The sequence below is a fragment of the Phyllobates terribilis genome, unplaced genomic scaffold (assembly GCF_046119375.1).
Source record: "Phyllobates terribilis strain yellow unplaced genomic scaffold, ASM4611937v1 Scaffold_5__5_contigs__length_657084704, whole genome shotgun sequence".
Lineage (NCBI taxonomy): Eukaryota > Metazoa > Chordata > Amphibia > Anura > Dendrobatidae > Phyllobates > Phyllobates terribilis.
Window position 1 is genome coordinate 39903554 of NW_027362765.1, and position 19173 is coordinate 39922726.

At 40.7% G+C, this 19173-nt stretch overlaps 1 protein-coding gene across 1 annotated transcript in view; it reads right to left on the minus strand.

Annotated features, from left to right (window-relative positions):
• Positions 1-19173, minus strand: part of LOC141270639 (uncharacterized) — a 152852-nt gene that overhangs the window by 119280 nt on the left and 14399 nt on the right. The window contains exons 3-6 of the mRNA XM_073680723.1: positions 18931-19110; positions 18725-18848; positions 18544-18641; positions 18255-18345 (exon numbers count right to left, since the gene is read on the minus strand). Coding sequence (XP_073536824.1) covers positions 18255-18345; positions 18544-18641; positions 18725-18848; positions 18931-19110 — 493 coding nt within the window. The remainder of the gene's footprint in view (positions 1-18254; positions 18346-18543; positions 18642-18724; positions 18849-18930; positions 19111-19173) is intronic.

Here is a 19173-nt window from a genome sequence, read left to right on the forward strand (position 1 = left end):
ATACCAATCAGCTCAACAAAGGGCATGCCACACCCTTAAATTGCACAGAATGCAAACAAGTCAAAAAACCAGACAATGTGAACTGAGGTCTAAGATGGCAGACATACAAGAAACAGAGGCATGTTCACACTAGCAAAAAAGAAGCAAGACAAAAATATATCTCATACCCTACCATAATTATATATAAATGTAAAGCAAAATTGCATAATAAATATAGGGTACTTAGTGAACTATTTTTGATCAAAAAAAGTATACAAGCCGTCCCACCAGCGGCAAGGTGACCCTAAATTGGGACGGTACCTATACTGCCTATATTAAAAACCTTACTGTATATCAAAGTTGAAGTAATGCATATAAAAGGGTAGACAAATAGGACCGGGTCCCAACTCCAGACCACCTAGGCCCGTGGTAAGCTACATATATACCAATCAGCTCAACAAAGGGCATGCCACACCCTTAAATTGCACAGAATGCAAACAAGTCAAAAAACCAGACAATGTGAACTGAGGTCTAAGATGGCAGACATACAAGAAACAGAGGCATGTTCACACTAGCAAAAAAGAAGCAAGACAAAAATATATCTCATACCCTACCATAATTATATATAAATGTAAAGCAAAATTGCATAATAAATATAGGGTACTTAGTGAACTATTTTTGATCAAAAAAAGTATACAAGCCGTCCCACCAGCGGCAAGGTGACCCTAAATTGGGACGGTACCTATACTGCCTATATTAAAAACCTTACTGTATATCAAAGTTGAAGTAATGCATATAAAAGGGTAGACAAATAGGACCGGGTCCCAACTCCAGACCACCTAGGCCCGTGGTAAGCTACATATATACCAATCAGCTCAACAAAGGGCATGCCACACCCTTAAATTGCACAGAATGCAAACAAGTCAAAAAAAACAGACAATGTGAACTGAGGTCTAAGATGGCAGACATACAAGAAACAGAGGCATGTTCACACTAGCAAAAAAGAAGCAAGACAAAAATATATCTCATATCCTACCATAATTATATATAAATGTAAAGCAAAATTGCATAATAAATATAGGGTACTTAGTGAACTATTTTTGATCAAAAAAAGTATACAAGCCGTCCCACCAGCGGCAAGGTGACCCTAAATTGGGACGGTACCTATACTGCCTATATTAAAAACCTTACTGTATATCAAAGTTGAAGTAATGCATATAAAAGGGTAGACAAATAGGACCGGGTCCCAACTCCAGACCACCTAGGCCCGTGGTAAGCTACATATATACCAATCAGCTCAACAAAGGGCATGCCACACCCTTAAATTGCACAGAATGCAAACAAGTAAAAAAACCAGACAATGTGAACTGAGGTCTAAGATGGCAGACATACAAGAAACAGAGGCATGTTCACACTAGCAAAAAAGAAGCAAGACAAAAATATATCTCATACCCTACCATAATTATATATAAATGTAAAGCAAAATTGCATAATAAATATAGGGTACTTAGTGAACTATTTTTGATCAAAAAAAGTATACAAGCCGTCCCACCAGCGGCAAGGTGACCCTAAATTGGGACGGTACCTATACTGCCTATATTAAAAACCTTACTGTATATCAAAGTTGAAGTAATGCATATAAAAGGGTAGACAAATAGGACCGGGTCCCAACTCCAGACCACCTAGGCCCGTGGTAAGCTACATATATACCAATCAGCTCAACAAAGGGCATGCCACACCCTTAAATTGCACAGAATGCAAACAAGTCAAAAAACCAGACAATGTGAACTGAGGTCTAAGATGGCAGACATACAAGAAACAGAGGCATGTTCACACTAGCAAAAAAGAAGCAAGACAAAAATATATCTCATACCCTACCATAATTATATATAAATGTAAAGCAAAATTGCATAATAAATATAGGGTACTTAGTGAACTATTTTTGATCAAAAAAAGTATACAAGCCGTCCCACCAGCGGCAAGGTGACCCTAAATTGGGACGGTACCTATACTGCCTATATTAAAAACCTTACTGTATATCAAAGTTGAAGTAATGCATATAAAAGGGTAGACAAATAGGACCGGGTCCCAACTCCAGACCACCTAGGCCCGTGGTAAGCTACATATATACCAATCAGCTCAACAAAGGGCATGCCACACCCTTAAATTGCACAGAATGCAAACAAGTCAAAAAACCAGACAATGTGAACTGAGGTCTAAGATGGCAGACATACAAGAAACAGAGGCATGTTCACACTAGCAAAAAAGAAGCAAGACAAAAATATATCTCATACCCTACCATAATTATATATAAATGTAAAGCAAAATTGCATAATAAATATAGGGTACTTAGTGAACTATTTTTGATCAAAAAAAGTATACAAGCCGTCCCACCAGCGGCAAGGTGACCCTAAATTGGGACGGTACCTATACTGCCTATATTAAAAACCTTACTGTATATCAAAGTTGAAGTAATGCATATAAAAGGGTAGACAAATAGGACCGGGTCCCAACTCCAGACCACCTAGGCCCGTGGTAAGCTACATATATACCAATCAGCTCAACAAAGGGTATGCCACACCCTTTGATCAAAAATAGTTCACTAAGTACCCTATATTTATTATGCAATTTTGCTTTACATTTGTATATAATTATGGTAGGGTATGAGATATATTTTTGTCTTGCTTCTTTTTTGCTAGTGTGAACATGCCTCTGTTTCTTGTATGTCTGCCATCTTAGACCTCAGTTCACATTGTCTGGTTTTTTGACTTGTTTGCATTCTGTGCAATTTAAGGGTGTGGCATGCCCTTTGTTGAGCTGATTGGTATATATGTAGCTTACCACGGGCCTAGGTGGTCTGGAGTTGGGACCCGGTCCTATTTGTCTACCCTTTTATATGCATTACTTCAACTTTGATATACAGTAAGGTTTTTAATATAGGCAGTATAGGTACCGTCCCAATTTAGGGTCACCTTGCCGCTGGTGGGACGGCTTGTATACTTTTTTTGATCAAAAATAGTTCACTAAGTACCCTATATTTATTATGCAATTTTGCTTTACATTTATATATAATTATGGTAGGGTATGAGATATATTTTTGTCTTGCTTCTTTTTTGGTAGTGTGAACATGCCTCTGTTTCTTGTATGTCTGCCATCTTAGACCTCAGTTCACATTGTCTGGTTTTTTGACTTGTTTGCATTCTGTGCAATTTAAGGGTGTGGCATGCCCTTTGTTGAGCTGATTGGTATATATGTAGCTTACCACGGGCCTAGGTGGTCTGGAGTTGGGACCCGGTCCTATTTGTCTACCCTTTTATATGCATTACTTCAACTTTGATATACAGTAAGGTTTTTAATATAGGCAGTATAGGTACCGTCCCAATTTAGGGTCACCTTGCCGCTGGTGGGACGGCTTGTATACTTTTTTTGATCAAAAATAGTTCACTAAGTACCCTATATTTATTATGCAATTTTGCTTTACATTTATATATAATTATGGTAGGGTATGAGATATATTTTTGTCTTGCTTCTTTTTTGCTAGTGTGAACATGCCTCTGTTTCTTGTATGTCTGCCATCTTAGACCTCAGTTCACATTGTCTGGTTTTTTGACTTGTTTGCATTCTGTGCAATTTAAGGGTGTGGCATGCCCTTTGTTGAGCTGATTGGCATATATGTAGCTTACCACGGGCCTAGGTGGTCTGGAGTTGGGACCCGGTCCTATTTGTCTACCCTTTTATATGCATTACTTCAACTTTGATATACAGTAAGGTTTTTAATATAGGCAGTATAGGTACCGTCCCAATTTAGGGTCACCTTGCCGCTGGTGGGACGGCTTGTATACTTTTTTTGATCAAAAATAGTTCACTAAGTACCCTATATTTATTATGCAATTTTGCTTTACATTTATATATAATTATGGTAGGGTATGAGATATATTTTTGTCTTGCTTCTTTTTTGCTAGTGTGAACATGCCTCTGTTTCTTGTATGTCTGCCATCTTAGACCTCAGTTCACATTGTCTGGTAACATAAACTAAGGAAAGATAGGGGAAAGCTGTCCCTACAGTAAGACTAAGCTGAATCCTTACGATGTAGCGGGCTGCCTGTTCCTTGTGAACAGACCCGCCTTAGTCTGAACGAAGACCTATAGAATTAAGGGAGGGGTCCCTAAATGAACTAAGGACTGGGACAAAAATGGGACACCTCCTAAACAGAAGTTGTTGCAGAGCACAAAAGACAAATTGACAAAAAGTACTAGAGGTCCCAGAGGACCAAGCGAACTAGACAGAGATAGGCACCGAAGCACCTGGCTAGAGAGACAGTCAAACAACACTGAAGTCCAGCAAGGCCAGAAGGGCGGAGCTGGAATATATAGGCAGTTGGTCACATGACCGCAAAACATGATAGAAAAAACTAACAGGAGGGTTCTAACAGTACCCCCTCTTTTATGAGGATCCTCCGGATCCTCCAGGCCCAGGCCTATCCGGACACCTCCTGTGGAAAGCTTTAACAAGCCTAGGAGCAGAGACATCATCCGTCCTTACCCAGGAGTTGTCTTCGGGACCGAAACCCTTCCAGGAGACAAGATACTGTAATCTCCCTCTATGCCATCTAGAATTCAAGATAAGCGAAATTTCATATTCTCCATCTTCCACCACAGGAGGAACTGTGACAGTGAAGTCCCTATCAGATACGTCAGCCTTTTTCAACAAGGAAACATGAAACACAGGATTAATCTTCCAGGAAGTAGGGACATCCAACCTAACAGCAGACTGGTTAACAACCTGAAGCACTTTAAATGGACCCACAAACTTAGGACCCAGTTTTTTAGAGGGAATCCTCAACCGCAGGTTCTTCGAGGACAACCAAACCATGTCACCCACAGTAAACAAAACCTCTTTACGTTTCCTGTCAAAATACTTCTTGGACTTTTTGTTAGCCTCTTGAAGGTTACAACGTACATTAGTCCAAACTCTCTCCAAATCACCGGAAAAATTCTCCTCCTCCGGCACCGCCGACCCCAATTTGCAAAAAGAACCAAAAGACGGATGTCTCCCAGTACAACAAAGAAAAGGAGAACACCCAGCAGAGGAGGATGTATGATTGTTAAGAGCAAATTCTGCGAGAGGCAGAAACTCCGACCACACCTCTTGATTGTTCGCCACAAAACAGCGCAAAAACTGTTCAACATCCTGGTTCTTTCTTTCTGTCTGTCCATTAGACTCAGGATGATAACCAGACGAAAATGACAAATGGACTCCCAACCTGTCACAAAAAGCACGCCAAAAGCGAGCCACAAACTGAGGTTCTCTATCAGAAACAATATCCGTGGGAATGCCATGGAGCTTGACAATCTCCATTCAAGCGCTTGGCAGCATCCAGATAGATCAAATTCTTATGATCTGTGAAAACCTGAATAGGAAATTTAGCGCCCACCAAAAAATGACGCCAATGTTCAAACGCGAGTTTAATAGCTAGCAACTCCTGATTTCCAACATCATAATTCAGTTCGGTTTCCGAAATTTTTTTCGAAAAGGCACAAGGATGTACTCCACCCTTGTTCTCCTGAGACAAAACTGCTCCGACCCCACCGATGAAGCATCGACCTCGACCAAAAAAGGCTTGGTCTCATCAGGCTGCATAAGGATAGGGGCAGAACTGAACCTCTCTTTGAGATACTCAAACGCTTCAATGGCTTCAGTAGTCCACTGGGCCGTATTCGCACCTTTCCTGGTGAGATCGGTTAGAGGTTTAACAATTACAGAAAAATTCTTAATGAATTTCCTGTAATAATTGGCAAAACCCAAAAATCTCTGTATAGATTTCAAACCAATAGGCCTAGGCCATTCCTGCACAGCCTGAACCTTCACAGGGTCCATCTCAAAGCCCTCGCTGGAGACAATGTAGCCCAAAAAACTAATTTTCTGCACCGCAAACTCACATTTCTCCAGCTTAGCAAAGAGTGAATTATCACTCAATAACTGCAAACCTTCACGTACACTCTGCCAATGGGACTCCAGATCTGGTGAATAAATCAAAATGTCATCCAAATGCACAACCACATTCTTACCAATCAGAGGTCTCAGGATGTCATTAATAAGGTTCTGAAAAAATGCAGTTGCATTGGTAAGACCAAAAGGCATCACCAGATTCTCAAAATGACCTACCGTAGTGTTAAAAGATGTTTCCCATTCATCACCCTCCTTCACACGTAACAAATCGTATGCCCCCCGGAGATCAATTTTGGAGAACCACTTGGCTCCCACTAACTGGTTAAACAAGTCAGGAATTAACGGTAATGGGTAGGAATTGCGTACAGTAATCTTATTAATTTCACGAAAATCCAGACATGGACGTAAACCACCGTCCTTGTTTTTAACAAAGAAGAATCCAACTGCCACAGGCGACTTAGAAGGTCTAATGTGACCAGCAGCCAGGCTAGTCTCTATGTACTCCTCCAAGGCCTTTCTTTCAGGGATAGTCAGATTAAACAAGCGACTTTTGGGAAGAGTAGCTCCAGGAACAAACTCAATGGCGCAATCATAATCCCTATGAGGAGGTAAAACTTGCGACTCCTCCTCCGAAAAAAACCTCCAAAAATCTTGAATAGGTACAGGTAATTCCCCTTTTTCCACAGCCGCAATACGACCATTACAACATTTATCATAGCACTTCGGACTCCAAGACTTAATCACATTAGTAGACCAGTCCAATAAAGGATTGTGCAGTTTTAACCAAGGCAATGCTAGAACAACTGGAGATGGCAAATTATCCAAAACAACCAAGTCCAAAATTTCTTGGTGAACTCCATTGATAGTGAGGGAAAATGCAGCAGTCTTGTGAGTAATACATTTCAAAGGAGTGTTATCAATTGCAACCACAGAAATAGGTGATGACAAAGGTTTGGATTTCAATTTAAGGTTTTCCAAAAACCCTTTATCAATCACATTAAGTGTTGAACCACAATCCACAAATACCTGAAATTCAATCAAATCTCCCTGCAGAGTAGTACTCCCAGAAAGAAATACTCCTGCAGAGCATAAACAAGCTATACGGGAGTAACTGACCTTTTTTTTTTCTTTACTTAAACAACGCTCACAATACTTAATCAAATGATCAGCCTTACCACAATAAAGACATAAACCCTCGGCGAATCTCTGGTCTCTTTCCTGAGAGCGGAGTGACATTGCCCCCACCTCCATTGGTTCTCCGCTGTCAGAGCAGATTTTCTGGGAACTAGGACCTGACGTTACAGGAGTTTTTACATCATTCACCCTGGACCTCAGTCTCCTGTCCACACGAATAGCTAACTGCATAGCTTCCTGCAGAGTCTCAGGTGCAGGGAATGCAATTAGCAAATCCTTAACCCTTTCACTCAGACCAGCAAGAAATAAACATCTCGGCGCAGAATCATTCCATTTAACTTCTGAGGCCCATCTCCTGAAGTGTGTGCAATAATTTTCAACATCATCAGACCCCTGATTCAAACGTCTAAGTTCTGATTCAGCAGATGAGATTCGATCAGGATCGTCATATAATAGCCCCATAGCAGAAAAAAATTCTTCAACAGAACTTAAACACGGATCATTAGGCTGGAGAGAAAAGGCCCAACCCTGTGGTTCTTTGCGCAAAAGTGACATAATAAAACCAATGCGCTGTGATTCATTCCCAGAGAATCTTGGTCTCAAACGAAAATATAACAAACAAGCATTTTTAAAGGAAAAAAAATCTTGCTGTTTACCATAAAAAACATCAGGCAGTCCTACCTTGGGTTCGACAAAATGCGCTCCAGGACAGCTACTCACGTGTTGCTGAAGCTCGGCCACCTCCAGAGACAATCCCTGCAGGCGTTGAGCCAACTCCTGGAAGGAAACTATACTGATCCCCGAATTTCTTTCCTTTTAGTTTTTATTTTGGGCTGGACTTACTGCTATGATCTGCAACATAAACTAAGGAAAGATAGGGGAAAGCTGTCCCTACAGTAAGACTAAGCTGAATCCCTACGATGTAGCAGGCTGCCTGTTCCTTGTGAACAGACCCGCCTTAGTCCTCGGCTAGTCTGAACGAAGACCTATAGAATTAAGGGAGGGGTCCCTAAATGAACTAAGGACTGGGACAAAAATGGGACACCTCCTAAACAGAAGTTGTTGCAGAGCACAAAAGACAAACTGACAAAAAGTACTAGAGGTCCCAGAGGACCAAGCGAACTAGACAGAGATAAGCACCAAAGCACCTGGCTAGAGAGACAGTCAAACAACACTGAAGTCCAGCAAGGCAAGAAGGGCGGAGCTGGAATATAAAGGCAGATGGTCACGTGACCGCAAAACACAAGATAGAAAAAACTAACAGGAGGGTTCTAACACCTGGAGTGGCCTAGCCAGTTTCCAGTTCTAAACCCTATAGAAAAACATTGGAGGGAGTTGAAAGTCCATGTTGCCCAGCGAAAGCCCCAAAACATCACTGCTCTAGAGGAGATCTGCATGGAGGAGTGGGCCAACATACCAGCAACAGTGTGTGCCAACCTTGTGAAGACTTACAGAAAACGTTTGACCTCTGTCATTGCCAACAAAGGATATATAACAAAGTATTGAGATGAACTTTTGTAATTGACCAAATACTTATTTTCCACCAAAATTTGAAAAACATTTCTTTCCAAATCAGACAATGTGATTTTCAGGATTTGTTTTCTCACTTTGTCTCTCATAGTTGAGGTCTACCTATGATGTCAGTTACAGGCCTCTCTCATCTTTTTAAGTGGGAGAACTTGCACAATAGGTGGCTGACTAAATACTTTTTTTCCCCACTGTATGTGTTTCTTTGTGGTTTTGATGCCATCAGTCTGAATCTACAATGTGCACATTCCAATAATATTAAGGAAAAGCACTGTATGAACAGGTGTGTCTAAACATTTGACTGCTATTGTATGACCCTCAGTCACTTTAAAAGTGACTTGGTTCTCCATAAAAATGTTGCTTACATTTTCTATAACATGTGAAAACTTTATGCTAAGCTTTTAAGTCTTCTAACATTCTAAAAACAATTAGGATGTAGGAAAAATGCTGCTGACATATTGGAAAAATAAGGTAAACATTATTTATTAACTATTTTGTGTGGTATGATTATTTGTATTAAGGACATAATGTACAATACAAAGTTATATTGTGGTACCGTGTTAGCCAGAAAAATCGATGTAAATACTTGTATGCCAAAAATGACTAAAGTATTCTTGGGCTGATACCTTTATTGGCTAACCAGAAAATAAATATATATATATATGCAAGCTTTCAGAGCACAGAGGCTCCTTCTTCAGGCAATATTGCAAATGAATTCATAAGACAAAAGGCACAGCATTTGAGAGATGTTACAACAAGACATTTGTCCATGAGGTGTGAGTTGTGATGCCTCCTACAGATAAGTTAGTGAGAGCAAATTAGTTTTTTTTGTTGCAAAATGAGAGGCCTTGGGAATGTTTAATTATCTGGAGGTGTGAATTGTGTCCATGTAGTGAGTCATAAACCCAGGTGTTATATTTAGTTCTGTTGTCAGTGAGTTGAACATCCTTATCAATTTGAATTCCCAATTTTTTCTTTCTCTGTTGCCCTTGAAGTGACCTTTTTTAGTATTAAAACTTTTAGATCTTTCATACAGTGTCCCCGGCCAGAGAAATGTTTTCCCACAGGTGTGTCCAGTTCATTCTTAATTGTGTGTCTGTGAAAATTCATTCTTGTTTGCAGTTTTTGCATCGTTTCTCCAATATAAACTCCTTTCGGGCACCTTGTACATTGTATCATGTACACCACATTGGAGGATGTACATGAAAAGACATCCATGATTTTGCAGTCCTGATTTGTGTTAGGTATACAGACTGCATTTGATGGTAATATGTGGGTACAAGTTTTGGATTTTTTGTTTTTACATGGGAATGTGCCCATCACTGATGGTGATGAGAGGACACTTCTGACAAGGAGATTCCTTAAGTTAGGGGGCTGTTTGTAGGAGAGAAGTGGTTGTTCTGGGAATATTTCTTTCAGTTTGTGGTCTCTGTGGAATATGGGTTGGAGATCAGCACCAGTTTTCCATAGGATGTTCATGTGGGGGTTGTATGTGACCACAAGAGGTACCCTGTTGTTGTCCTCCCTTTGTCTGTAATCCAGGAAGCTACTTCTTGGTATCCTTGTAGCTCTGTGAATTTGTTCATCTATTACCAGTGGATGGTATCCTTGTTGTAGGAATGTATTCCTCAGGGATAGTAGTTGTAGTTTTCTGTCCTTGCTGTCTGAACAGATTCGAATGTACCTCAGAGCTTGACTGTAGATGATGGATTTTTTGTGTGTCTTGGATGAAAGCTGTTCCATCTAAGATATGCTAGACGTCCTGTGGGCTTATGGTAAATTGATGTCTGTATGGTGTTGTCTTTGATGTATATGGTCATGTCCAGAAAATGTATTTGGAATTTTGAGAAGTTGAGGGTGAGCTTGATGGTTGGGTGGAACTTGTTGAAGTTATCGTGGAAAGTGAGCAGATCATCTTTTGAGCCTGTCCAGATTATTAGCAGATCATCAATGTAGCGGAAGTATGCTAGGGGTTTAATAGAGCAAGATGACAAAAACTCCTCCTCTAGTTTTGCCATAAATAGGTTAGCATATTGTGGGGACACTTTGCTTCCCATGGCGCTACCCATACATTGTTGGCATAATTTGTTCCCAAAGGAGAAATAATTGTGATGGAGCACAAACCTGATGAATTGCAGAGTTGGTTCTGTGGCCAGATTGTTTTTTTGTAGGAAATGTTTGCATGCTGCAATCCCATCCTCATGAGGAATGTTGGAGTAGAGAGACTCTACATCCATTCACTGACAACAGGACTAAATATGACACCTGGCTTTATGACTCACTACATGGACACAATTCACACCTCCAGATAATTAAACATTCCCAAGGCCTCTCATTTTGCAAAAAAAAAAAACGAATTTGCTCTCACTAACTTATCTGTAGGAGACATCACAACTTACACCTCATGAACAAATGTCTTGTTGTAACATCTCTCAAATGCTGTGCCTTTTGTCTTATGAATTCATTTGTAATCTTGCCTGAAGAAGGAGCCTCTGTGCTCTGAAAGCTTGCATATATATACATATATATATATACAGTGCCTACAAGTAGTATTGAACCCCCTGCAGATTTAGCTGGTTGACACATGCGGAATTAACTTGGCATTGTGACATTTGTACTGTAGATCAGCCTGGAAGTGGGAAATGCACTGCAGCAAATTTTGTTTTTGTTTTTTTTTTTTGTTTTTTTTTAAAACGTTAAAAGTTAATTCAGAGTGTCATTTATTATTCAACCCCTCAAACCACAAGAATTCTGTTTGGTCACCCTAAAGTATTAAGAAGTAGTTCAGGCACCAAGAATAATGAGCTTCACATGTGTGGATTAAAGATCTCTTTTGCCAGCCTTTTCTGACTATTTAAGACCCTCCCCAAACTTGTGAACAGCACTCAGACATGGTCAACATGGGAAAGACAAAGGAGCATTCCAAGGCCATCAGAGACAATATCGTGGAGGGTCACAAGGCTGGCAAGGGGTACAAAACCCTTTCCAAGGAGTTGGGCCTACCTGTCTCCACTGTTGGGAGCATCATCCGTAAGTGGAAGGCTTATGGAACTACTGTTAGCCTTCCACGGCCTGGACAGCCTTTGAAAGTGTCCTCCCGTGCCGAGGCCAGGCTTGTCCGAAGAGTCAAGGCTAACCCAAGGACAACAAGGAAGGAGCTCCGGGAAGATCTCATGGCAGTGGGGACATTGGTTTCAGTCAATACCATAATTAACGTACTCCACCGCAATGGTCTCCGTTCCAGACGAGCCCGTAAGGTACCTTTACTTTCAAAGCGTCATGTCAAGGCTCGTCTACAGTTTGCTCATGATCACTTGGAGGACTCTGAGACAGACTGGTTCAAGGTTCTATGGTCTGATGAGACCAAGATCGAGATGTTTGGTGCCAACCACACACGTGACGTTTGGAGACTGGATGGCACTGCATACGACCCCAAGAATACCATCCCTACAGTCAAGCATGGTGGTGGCAGCATCATGCTGTGGGGCTGTTTCTCAGCCAAGGGGCCTGGCATCTTGTCCGCATCCATGGGAAGATGGATAGCACGGCCTACCTGAAGATTTTGGCCAAGAACCTCTGCTCCTCCATCAAGGATCTTAAGATGGGTCGTAATTTCATCTTCCAACAAGACAACGACCCAAAGCACACAGCCAAGAAAACCAAGGCCTGGTTCAAGAGGGAAAAAGTCAAGGTGTTGGAGTGGCCTAGTCAGTCTCCTGACCTTAACCTGATTGAAAACTTGTGGAAGGAGCTCAAGAATAAAGTCCACATGAGACACCCAAAGAACCTAGATAACTTGGAGAAGATCTGCATGGAGGAGTGGGCCAAGATAACTCCACAGACCTGTGCCGGCCTGATCAGGTCTTATAAAAGACGATTATTAGCTGTAATTGCAAACAAGGGTTATTCCACAAAATATTAAACATAGGGGTTGAATAATAATTGACCCACACTTTTATGTTTAAAATTTAATAAAATTCAACTGAGCAACATAACTTTTTGGTTTGTAAGATTTATGCTTCTGTTCATAAAACCTACTCTCGTTTGCAGTTTGAAGGCTCTAACTTATTTGCATCTTATCAAACCAGCTAAATCTGCAGGGGGTTGAATACTACTTGTAGGCACTGTATGTATATATATATATATATATATATATATATATATATATATATATATATATATATATACATACAGTGCCTACAAGTAGTATTCAACCCCCTGCAGATTTAGCTGGTTGACACATGCGGAATTAACTTGGCATTGTGACATTTGTACTGTAGATCAGCCTGGAAGTGGGAAATGCACTGCAGCAAATTTTTTTTTTTTTTTTTTTTTAAATGTAAAAAGTTAATTCAGAGTGTCATTTATTATTCAACCCCTCAAACCACAAGAATTCTGTTTGGTCCCCCTAAAGTATTAAGAAGTAGTTCAGGCACCAAGAATAATGAGCTTCACATGTGTGGATTAAAGATCTCTTTTGCCAGCCTTTTCTGACTATTTAAGACCCTCCCCAAACTTGTGAACAGCACTCAGACATGGTCAACATGGGAAAGACAAAGGAGCATTCCAAGGCCATCAGAGACAAGATCGTGGAGGGTCACAAGGCTGGCAAGGGGTACAAAACCCTTTCCAAGGAGTTGGACCTACCTGTCTCCACTGTTGGGAGCATCATCCGTAAGTGGAAGGCTTATGGAACTACTGTTAGCCTTCCACGGCCAGGACAGCCTTTGAAAGTGTCCTCCCGTGCCGAGGCCAGGCTTGTCCGAAGAGTCAAGGCTAACCCAAGGACAACAAGGAAGGAGCTCCGAGAAGATCTCATGGCAGTGGGGACATTGGTTTCAGTCAATACCATAAGTAACGTACTCCACCGCAATGGTCTCCGTTCCAGACGAGCCCGTAAGGTACCTTTACTTTCAAAGCGTCATGTCAAGGCTCGTCTACAGTTTGCTCATGATCACTTGGAGGACTCTGAGACAGACTGGTTCAAGGTTCTATGGTCTGATGAGACCAAGATCGAGATCTTTGGTGCCAACCACACACGTGACGTTTGGAGACTGGATGGCACTGCATACGACCCCAAGAATACCATCCCTACAGTCAAGCATGGTGGTGGCAGCATCATGCTGTGGGGCTGTTTCTCTGCCAAGGGGCCTGGCCATCTGGTCCGCATCCATGGGAAGATGGATAGCACGGCCTACCTGGAGATTTTGGCCAAGAACCTCCACTCCTCCATCAAGGATCTTAAGATGGGTCGTAATTTCATCTTCCAACAAGACAACGACCCAAAGCACACAGCCAAGAAAACCAAGGCCTGGTTCAATAGGGAAAAAGTCAAGGTGTTGGAGTGGCCTAGTCAGTCTCCTGACCTTAACCCAATTGAAAACTTGTGGAAGGAGCTCAAGAATAAAGTCCACATGAGACACCCAAAGAACCTAGATAACTTGGAGAAGATCTGCATGGAGGAGTGGGCCAAGATAACTCCACAGACCTGTGCCGGCCTGATCAGGTCTTATAAAAGACGATTATTAGCTGTAATTGCAAACAAGGGTTATTCCACAAAATATTAAACATAGGGGTTGAATAATAATTGACCCACACTTTTATGTTTAAAATTTAATAAAATTCAACTGAGCAACATAACTTTTTGGTTTGTAAGATTTATGCTTCTGTTCATAAAACCTACTCTCGTTTGCAGTTTGAAGGCTCTAACTTATTTGCATCTTATCAAACCAGCTAAATCTGCAGGGGGTTGAATACTACTTGTAGGCACTGTATATATATATATTCTGGTTAGCCAATAAGGGTATTACCCCAAGAATACTTTTGGCATTTTTGGCATACAAGTATTTACATCGATTTTTCTGGCTATCACGGTACCACAATATAACTTTGTATTGTACATCATGATAATGGAAGATACCCTAATGTACCGATCACAGATGGATCTGAAAAACCTCCTGAAGAAACTGGCACAAATGAACAGCGACATTTTCTTTCTATCCAGATGCAAAAAGGAAAACTTAATCCCCAAAGGCCTCATAATAAGGAATCCGACTCAGTATACCTACAATACCCATTTTTCACAGAAACTTTGCTACAGATCATCTGAGAGACTGCGGAATCACCTCATTGGATTTTTCTACAACAAGAAGAGGACCATCCATAAGGAGATAACTTCTCTACAGGACTGAATACAAGGACCAGATTCATGTCTAATCAAGGAGACATTACAGGATTTTTACAAAAAATTGCAACATCACCTTATTATCAATAAGAAAAAAGAAACTTGACAGACTGAGGAAGAAAGCAGGTCTCAATGTAGTTGAAGGTAAGCCCAATTATACACAATAATTTTAATACATCGTCCTCTGTTGTGAACCTCTCACAGTATGAGCCAAACACAGGAGAAATGAATGTTTTATCAAAGGGACTAACATTCTGTCCTACAAAACAGCTTGATAAGGCTCAATTTTGTAGTGATATCGAGGAATTCTTCCGCAGATTACGGCTTAAAGAATTCTTTCACAACCATGCAGATATCACACCACAAGATAATCTGAACAACACATCGAAAAAGAAAAAGAGGACAGACTGGACCCCACAATCTGGACACAACCAAACTCTAGATCACTACATAGACTGTTTCCGTAAAAAAGTTAAATCTGACATTTTGGACAGACACCACAAAGTGCCGCACAATATCAGTATGGAGGAAAGAAAAGCCATACAGTCTTTAAAAGCAAATAACAATATAATCATCAAACCAGCAGACAAAGGAGGAGCTGTAGTCATTATGAACATGTCAGATTACATCCAAGAAGCACACAGACAACTCTTGGATATAAAATACTACACTCCACTTCAGGAAGATCCCACCAAAAAATACACAGAGGAGCTAACACATGTACCTTCTACATGTTACCTAAAATACATAAAGAAGGTAATCCTGGGAGGCCAATAATTTCTGGGATTGGGACATTAACAGAAAATATCTCAGGCTGGGTGGAGAACATTCTGAAACCCCTGGTGAGACGCACACCCAGCTATATTTATTTATCCTATTCAGTATATCAAGGCTGCATTATACAATATATGTACTTTTTACCTTTTGTGTCTCCCCCACTTCCTCATAGACTGTAAGCTCGCGAGCAGGGCCCTCACTCCGTTCGATATGAGATATGCTTATTCTGTATTGTCTGTATAAGTCCCCCCTAAAATTTGTAAAGTGCTGCGGAATATGTTGGCGCTATAAAAATAAACTATTATTATTATTATTATTATTATTATTATTATATCCAGGACACCACGGATATTCTCTGCAAACTGTCAGCCCTGGGCCCACTTCCGGAAGACACAATACTAGCCACCATGGATGTAGAGTCTCTCTACTCCAACATTCCTCATGAGGATGGGATTGCAGCATGCAAACATTTCCTACAAAAAAACAATCTGGCTACAGAACCAACTCTGCAGTTCATCAGGTTTGTGCTCCATCACAATTATTTCTCCTTTGGGAACAATTTATACCAACAATGTATGGGTAGCGCCATGGGAAGCAAAATGTCCCCACAATATGCTAACCTATTTATGGCTAAACTAGAGGAGGAGTTTTTGTCATCTTGCTCTATTAAACCCCTAGCATACTTCCGCTACATTGATGATCTGCTAATAATCTGGACAGGCTCAAAAGATGATCTGCTCACTTCCCACAATAACTTCAACAAGTTCCACCCAACCATCAAGCTCACCCTCAACTTCTCAAAATTCCAAATACATTTTCTGGACATGACAATATACATCAAAGACAACACCATACAGACATCAATTTACCATAAGCCCACAGGACGTCCAGCATATCTTAGATGGAACAGCTTTCATCCAAGACACACAAAAAAATCCATCATCTACAGTCAAGCTCTGAGGTACATTCGAATCTGTTCAGACAGCAAGGACAGAAAACTACAGCTACTATCCCTGAGGAATACATTCCTACAACAAGAATACCATCCACTGGTAATAGATGAACAAATTCACAGAGCTACAAGGATACCAAGAAGTAGCCTCCTGGATTACATACAAAGGGAGGACAACAACAGGGTACTTCTTGTGGTCACATACAACCCCCACATGAACATCCTAAGGAAAATTGGTGCTGATCTCCAACCCATGTTCCACAGAGACCACAAACCGAAAGAAATATTCCCAGAACTACCACTTCTTTCCTACAAACAGCCCCCTAACTTAAGGAATCTCCTTGTCAGAAGTGTCCTCTCATCACCATCAGTGATCATGTAAAAACAAAAAATGCAAAACTTGTACCCACATATTACCATCAAATACAGTCTGCATACCTAACACAAATCAGGAATACAAAATCATGGCTGTCTTTTCATGTACATCCTCCAATGTGGTGTACATGATACAATGTACAAGGTGCCCGGAAGGAGTTTATATTGGAGAAACGATGCAAAAACTGCAAACAAGAATGAATTTACACAGACACACAATTAAGAATGAACTGGACACACCTGTGGGAAAACATTTCTCTGGCCGGGGACACTGTATGAAAGATCTAAAAGTTTTAATACTAAAAGGTCACTTCAAGGGCAACAGAGAAAGAAAAATTTGGGAATTCAAATTGATAAGGATGTTCAATTCACTGACAACAGAACTAAATATAACACCTGGCTTTATGACTCACTACATGGACACAATTCACACCTCCAGATAATTAAACATTCCCAAGGCCTCTCATTTTGCAACAAAAAAAACTAATTTGCTCTCACTAACTTATCTGTAGGAGGCATCACAACTTACACCTCATGAACAAATGTCTTGTTGTAACATCTCTCAAATGTTGTGCCTTTTGTCTTATGAATTCATTTGCAATATTGCCTGAAGAAGGAGCCTCTGTGCTCTGAAAGCTTGCATATATATATTTTTTTTTTTTTCTGGTTAGCCAATAAAGGTATCACCCCAAGAATACTTTTGTCATTTTTGCATACAAGTATTAAGGACATAAAAATTCAAAGGTTGATAATTCCCAAATTTTTAAATAAACACAAACAAAAAGTAAAATGTGTCACAGAAAAAAAAATCTCAAATGCAGTTTTGAGAAATAGGTCTTGGATATGACCACCAAAATTGGCTCCCGGGGGAAGGAGTTAAATCTGAGTATATTCTGTACTAACTGCTATAGACAACAATAACATATTGATCACATTAAACCACAACAGTCTTCATCAAGAATGATTTAGTTAGTAGTGGTGTAACATCTCTGGGTAATTAGAATATGTGGCTTGGTGGCTCTTGGTAATCCAAACTATTGTAGAGTCCAATATTTTCTGTCAGATGAGTTTCTTGAAAACATATTAGAAATTTGAGAGAACTCTATTATATAGTCCAGTAATCAGGTGTGTTAAATTTAGGTCTCAGAAATCTGGCAGAAAAAAATAGACACCTTTTTATCTCCACCAAGAATAATAAACCTGAATAGTGTCCAAAGGAATAATGACAGTATTGGGTAGAAGAGCATGCAATGATCTATTGGCAGTATGGTGAGCACTTCATTGTGATCGGGTGGGACAACACCACTGATAAAGCAGCCTAAGCCAGTGACTGAGAAGAATCTGTGACTTCTCAGCATTTAGTGGTTACTACTCACCTGGGCGGTTATCTGTAGGTATCTCCTCTTTACACTGCTCATCGCCCCTCACATATGTCTCTGTAGTACTAATATGGGGCAGATCTTCACCCTGAAACAAATATTGTAAACGTCACAGTCAGATGGAGAAGTCACATCTATGATCAGCTCTAATCCTGCCATCTCCACCGTTCTCATTACACAAATATAAAACATATAATACTGGTGGATAAAACAAGACTGAACACAAGACCTTCACAGCCGTCTACACATCATAGGGGAAATCTCATGACACCTTCTCTCCATCTACCTGATGATCCTGAGGAACATTGGGATTTTCTTCTGTACAGTCCTGTGGAAGAAGAGGATGGGGGCATCTCTCTGGTGTTGTCCTCTTACTGCATAGAACTGAAGGAAACACATACAGGGACTGAATTCATTCTTTACGTACAGATTATCATAAGTCGTGTGTATGTAATCCTATCTGTTACCTGGTGCTGTGAGGGGCTGTGGAACCTCCATCATGATGTCCTTGTACAGATCTTTATGTCCTTCTAAATACTCCCACTCCTCCATGGAGAAATAGACGGTGACATCCAGACACCTTATAGGAACCTGACACATACAATGATATCGTCATCCCTCGATCCCTTCATAGCATTACTGTATAACGTCCCAGCATTCCCAGCAGTGTCACCTCTCCAGTCAGCAGCTCAATCATCTTGTAGATGAGTTCTAAGATCTTCTGGTCATTGATGTCCTCATGTATCAGGGGGTGAGGTGAAGGCCCTGTGATTGGGCTCAGGGTTCTTCCCCATCCCTCAGACACAGGGGCCTGACAGCGCTCACTAGAGGTCTTCTTCACTACTGTGTAATCCTGGTTATGGAAAGACACATTAATAAATCTCACTACAGACATTTCCAGAGTCCTCACCTCTCC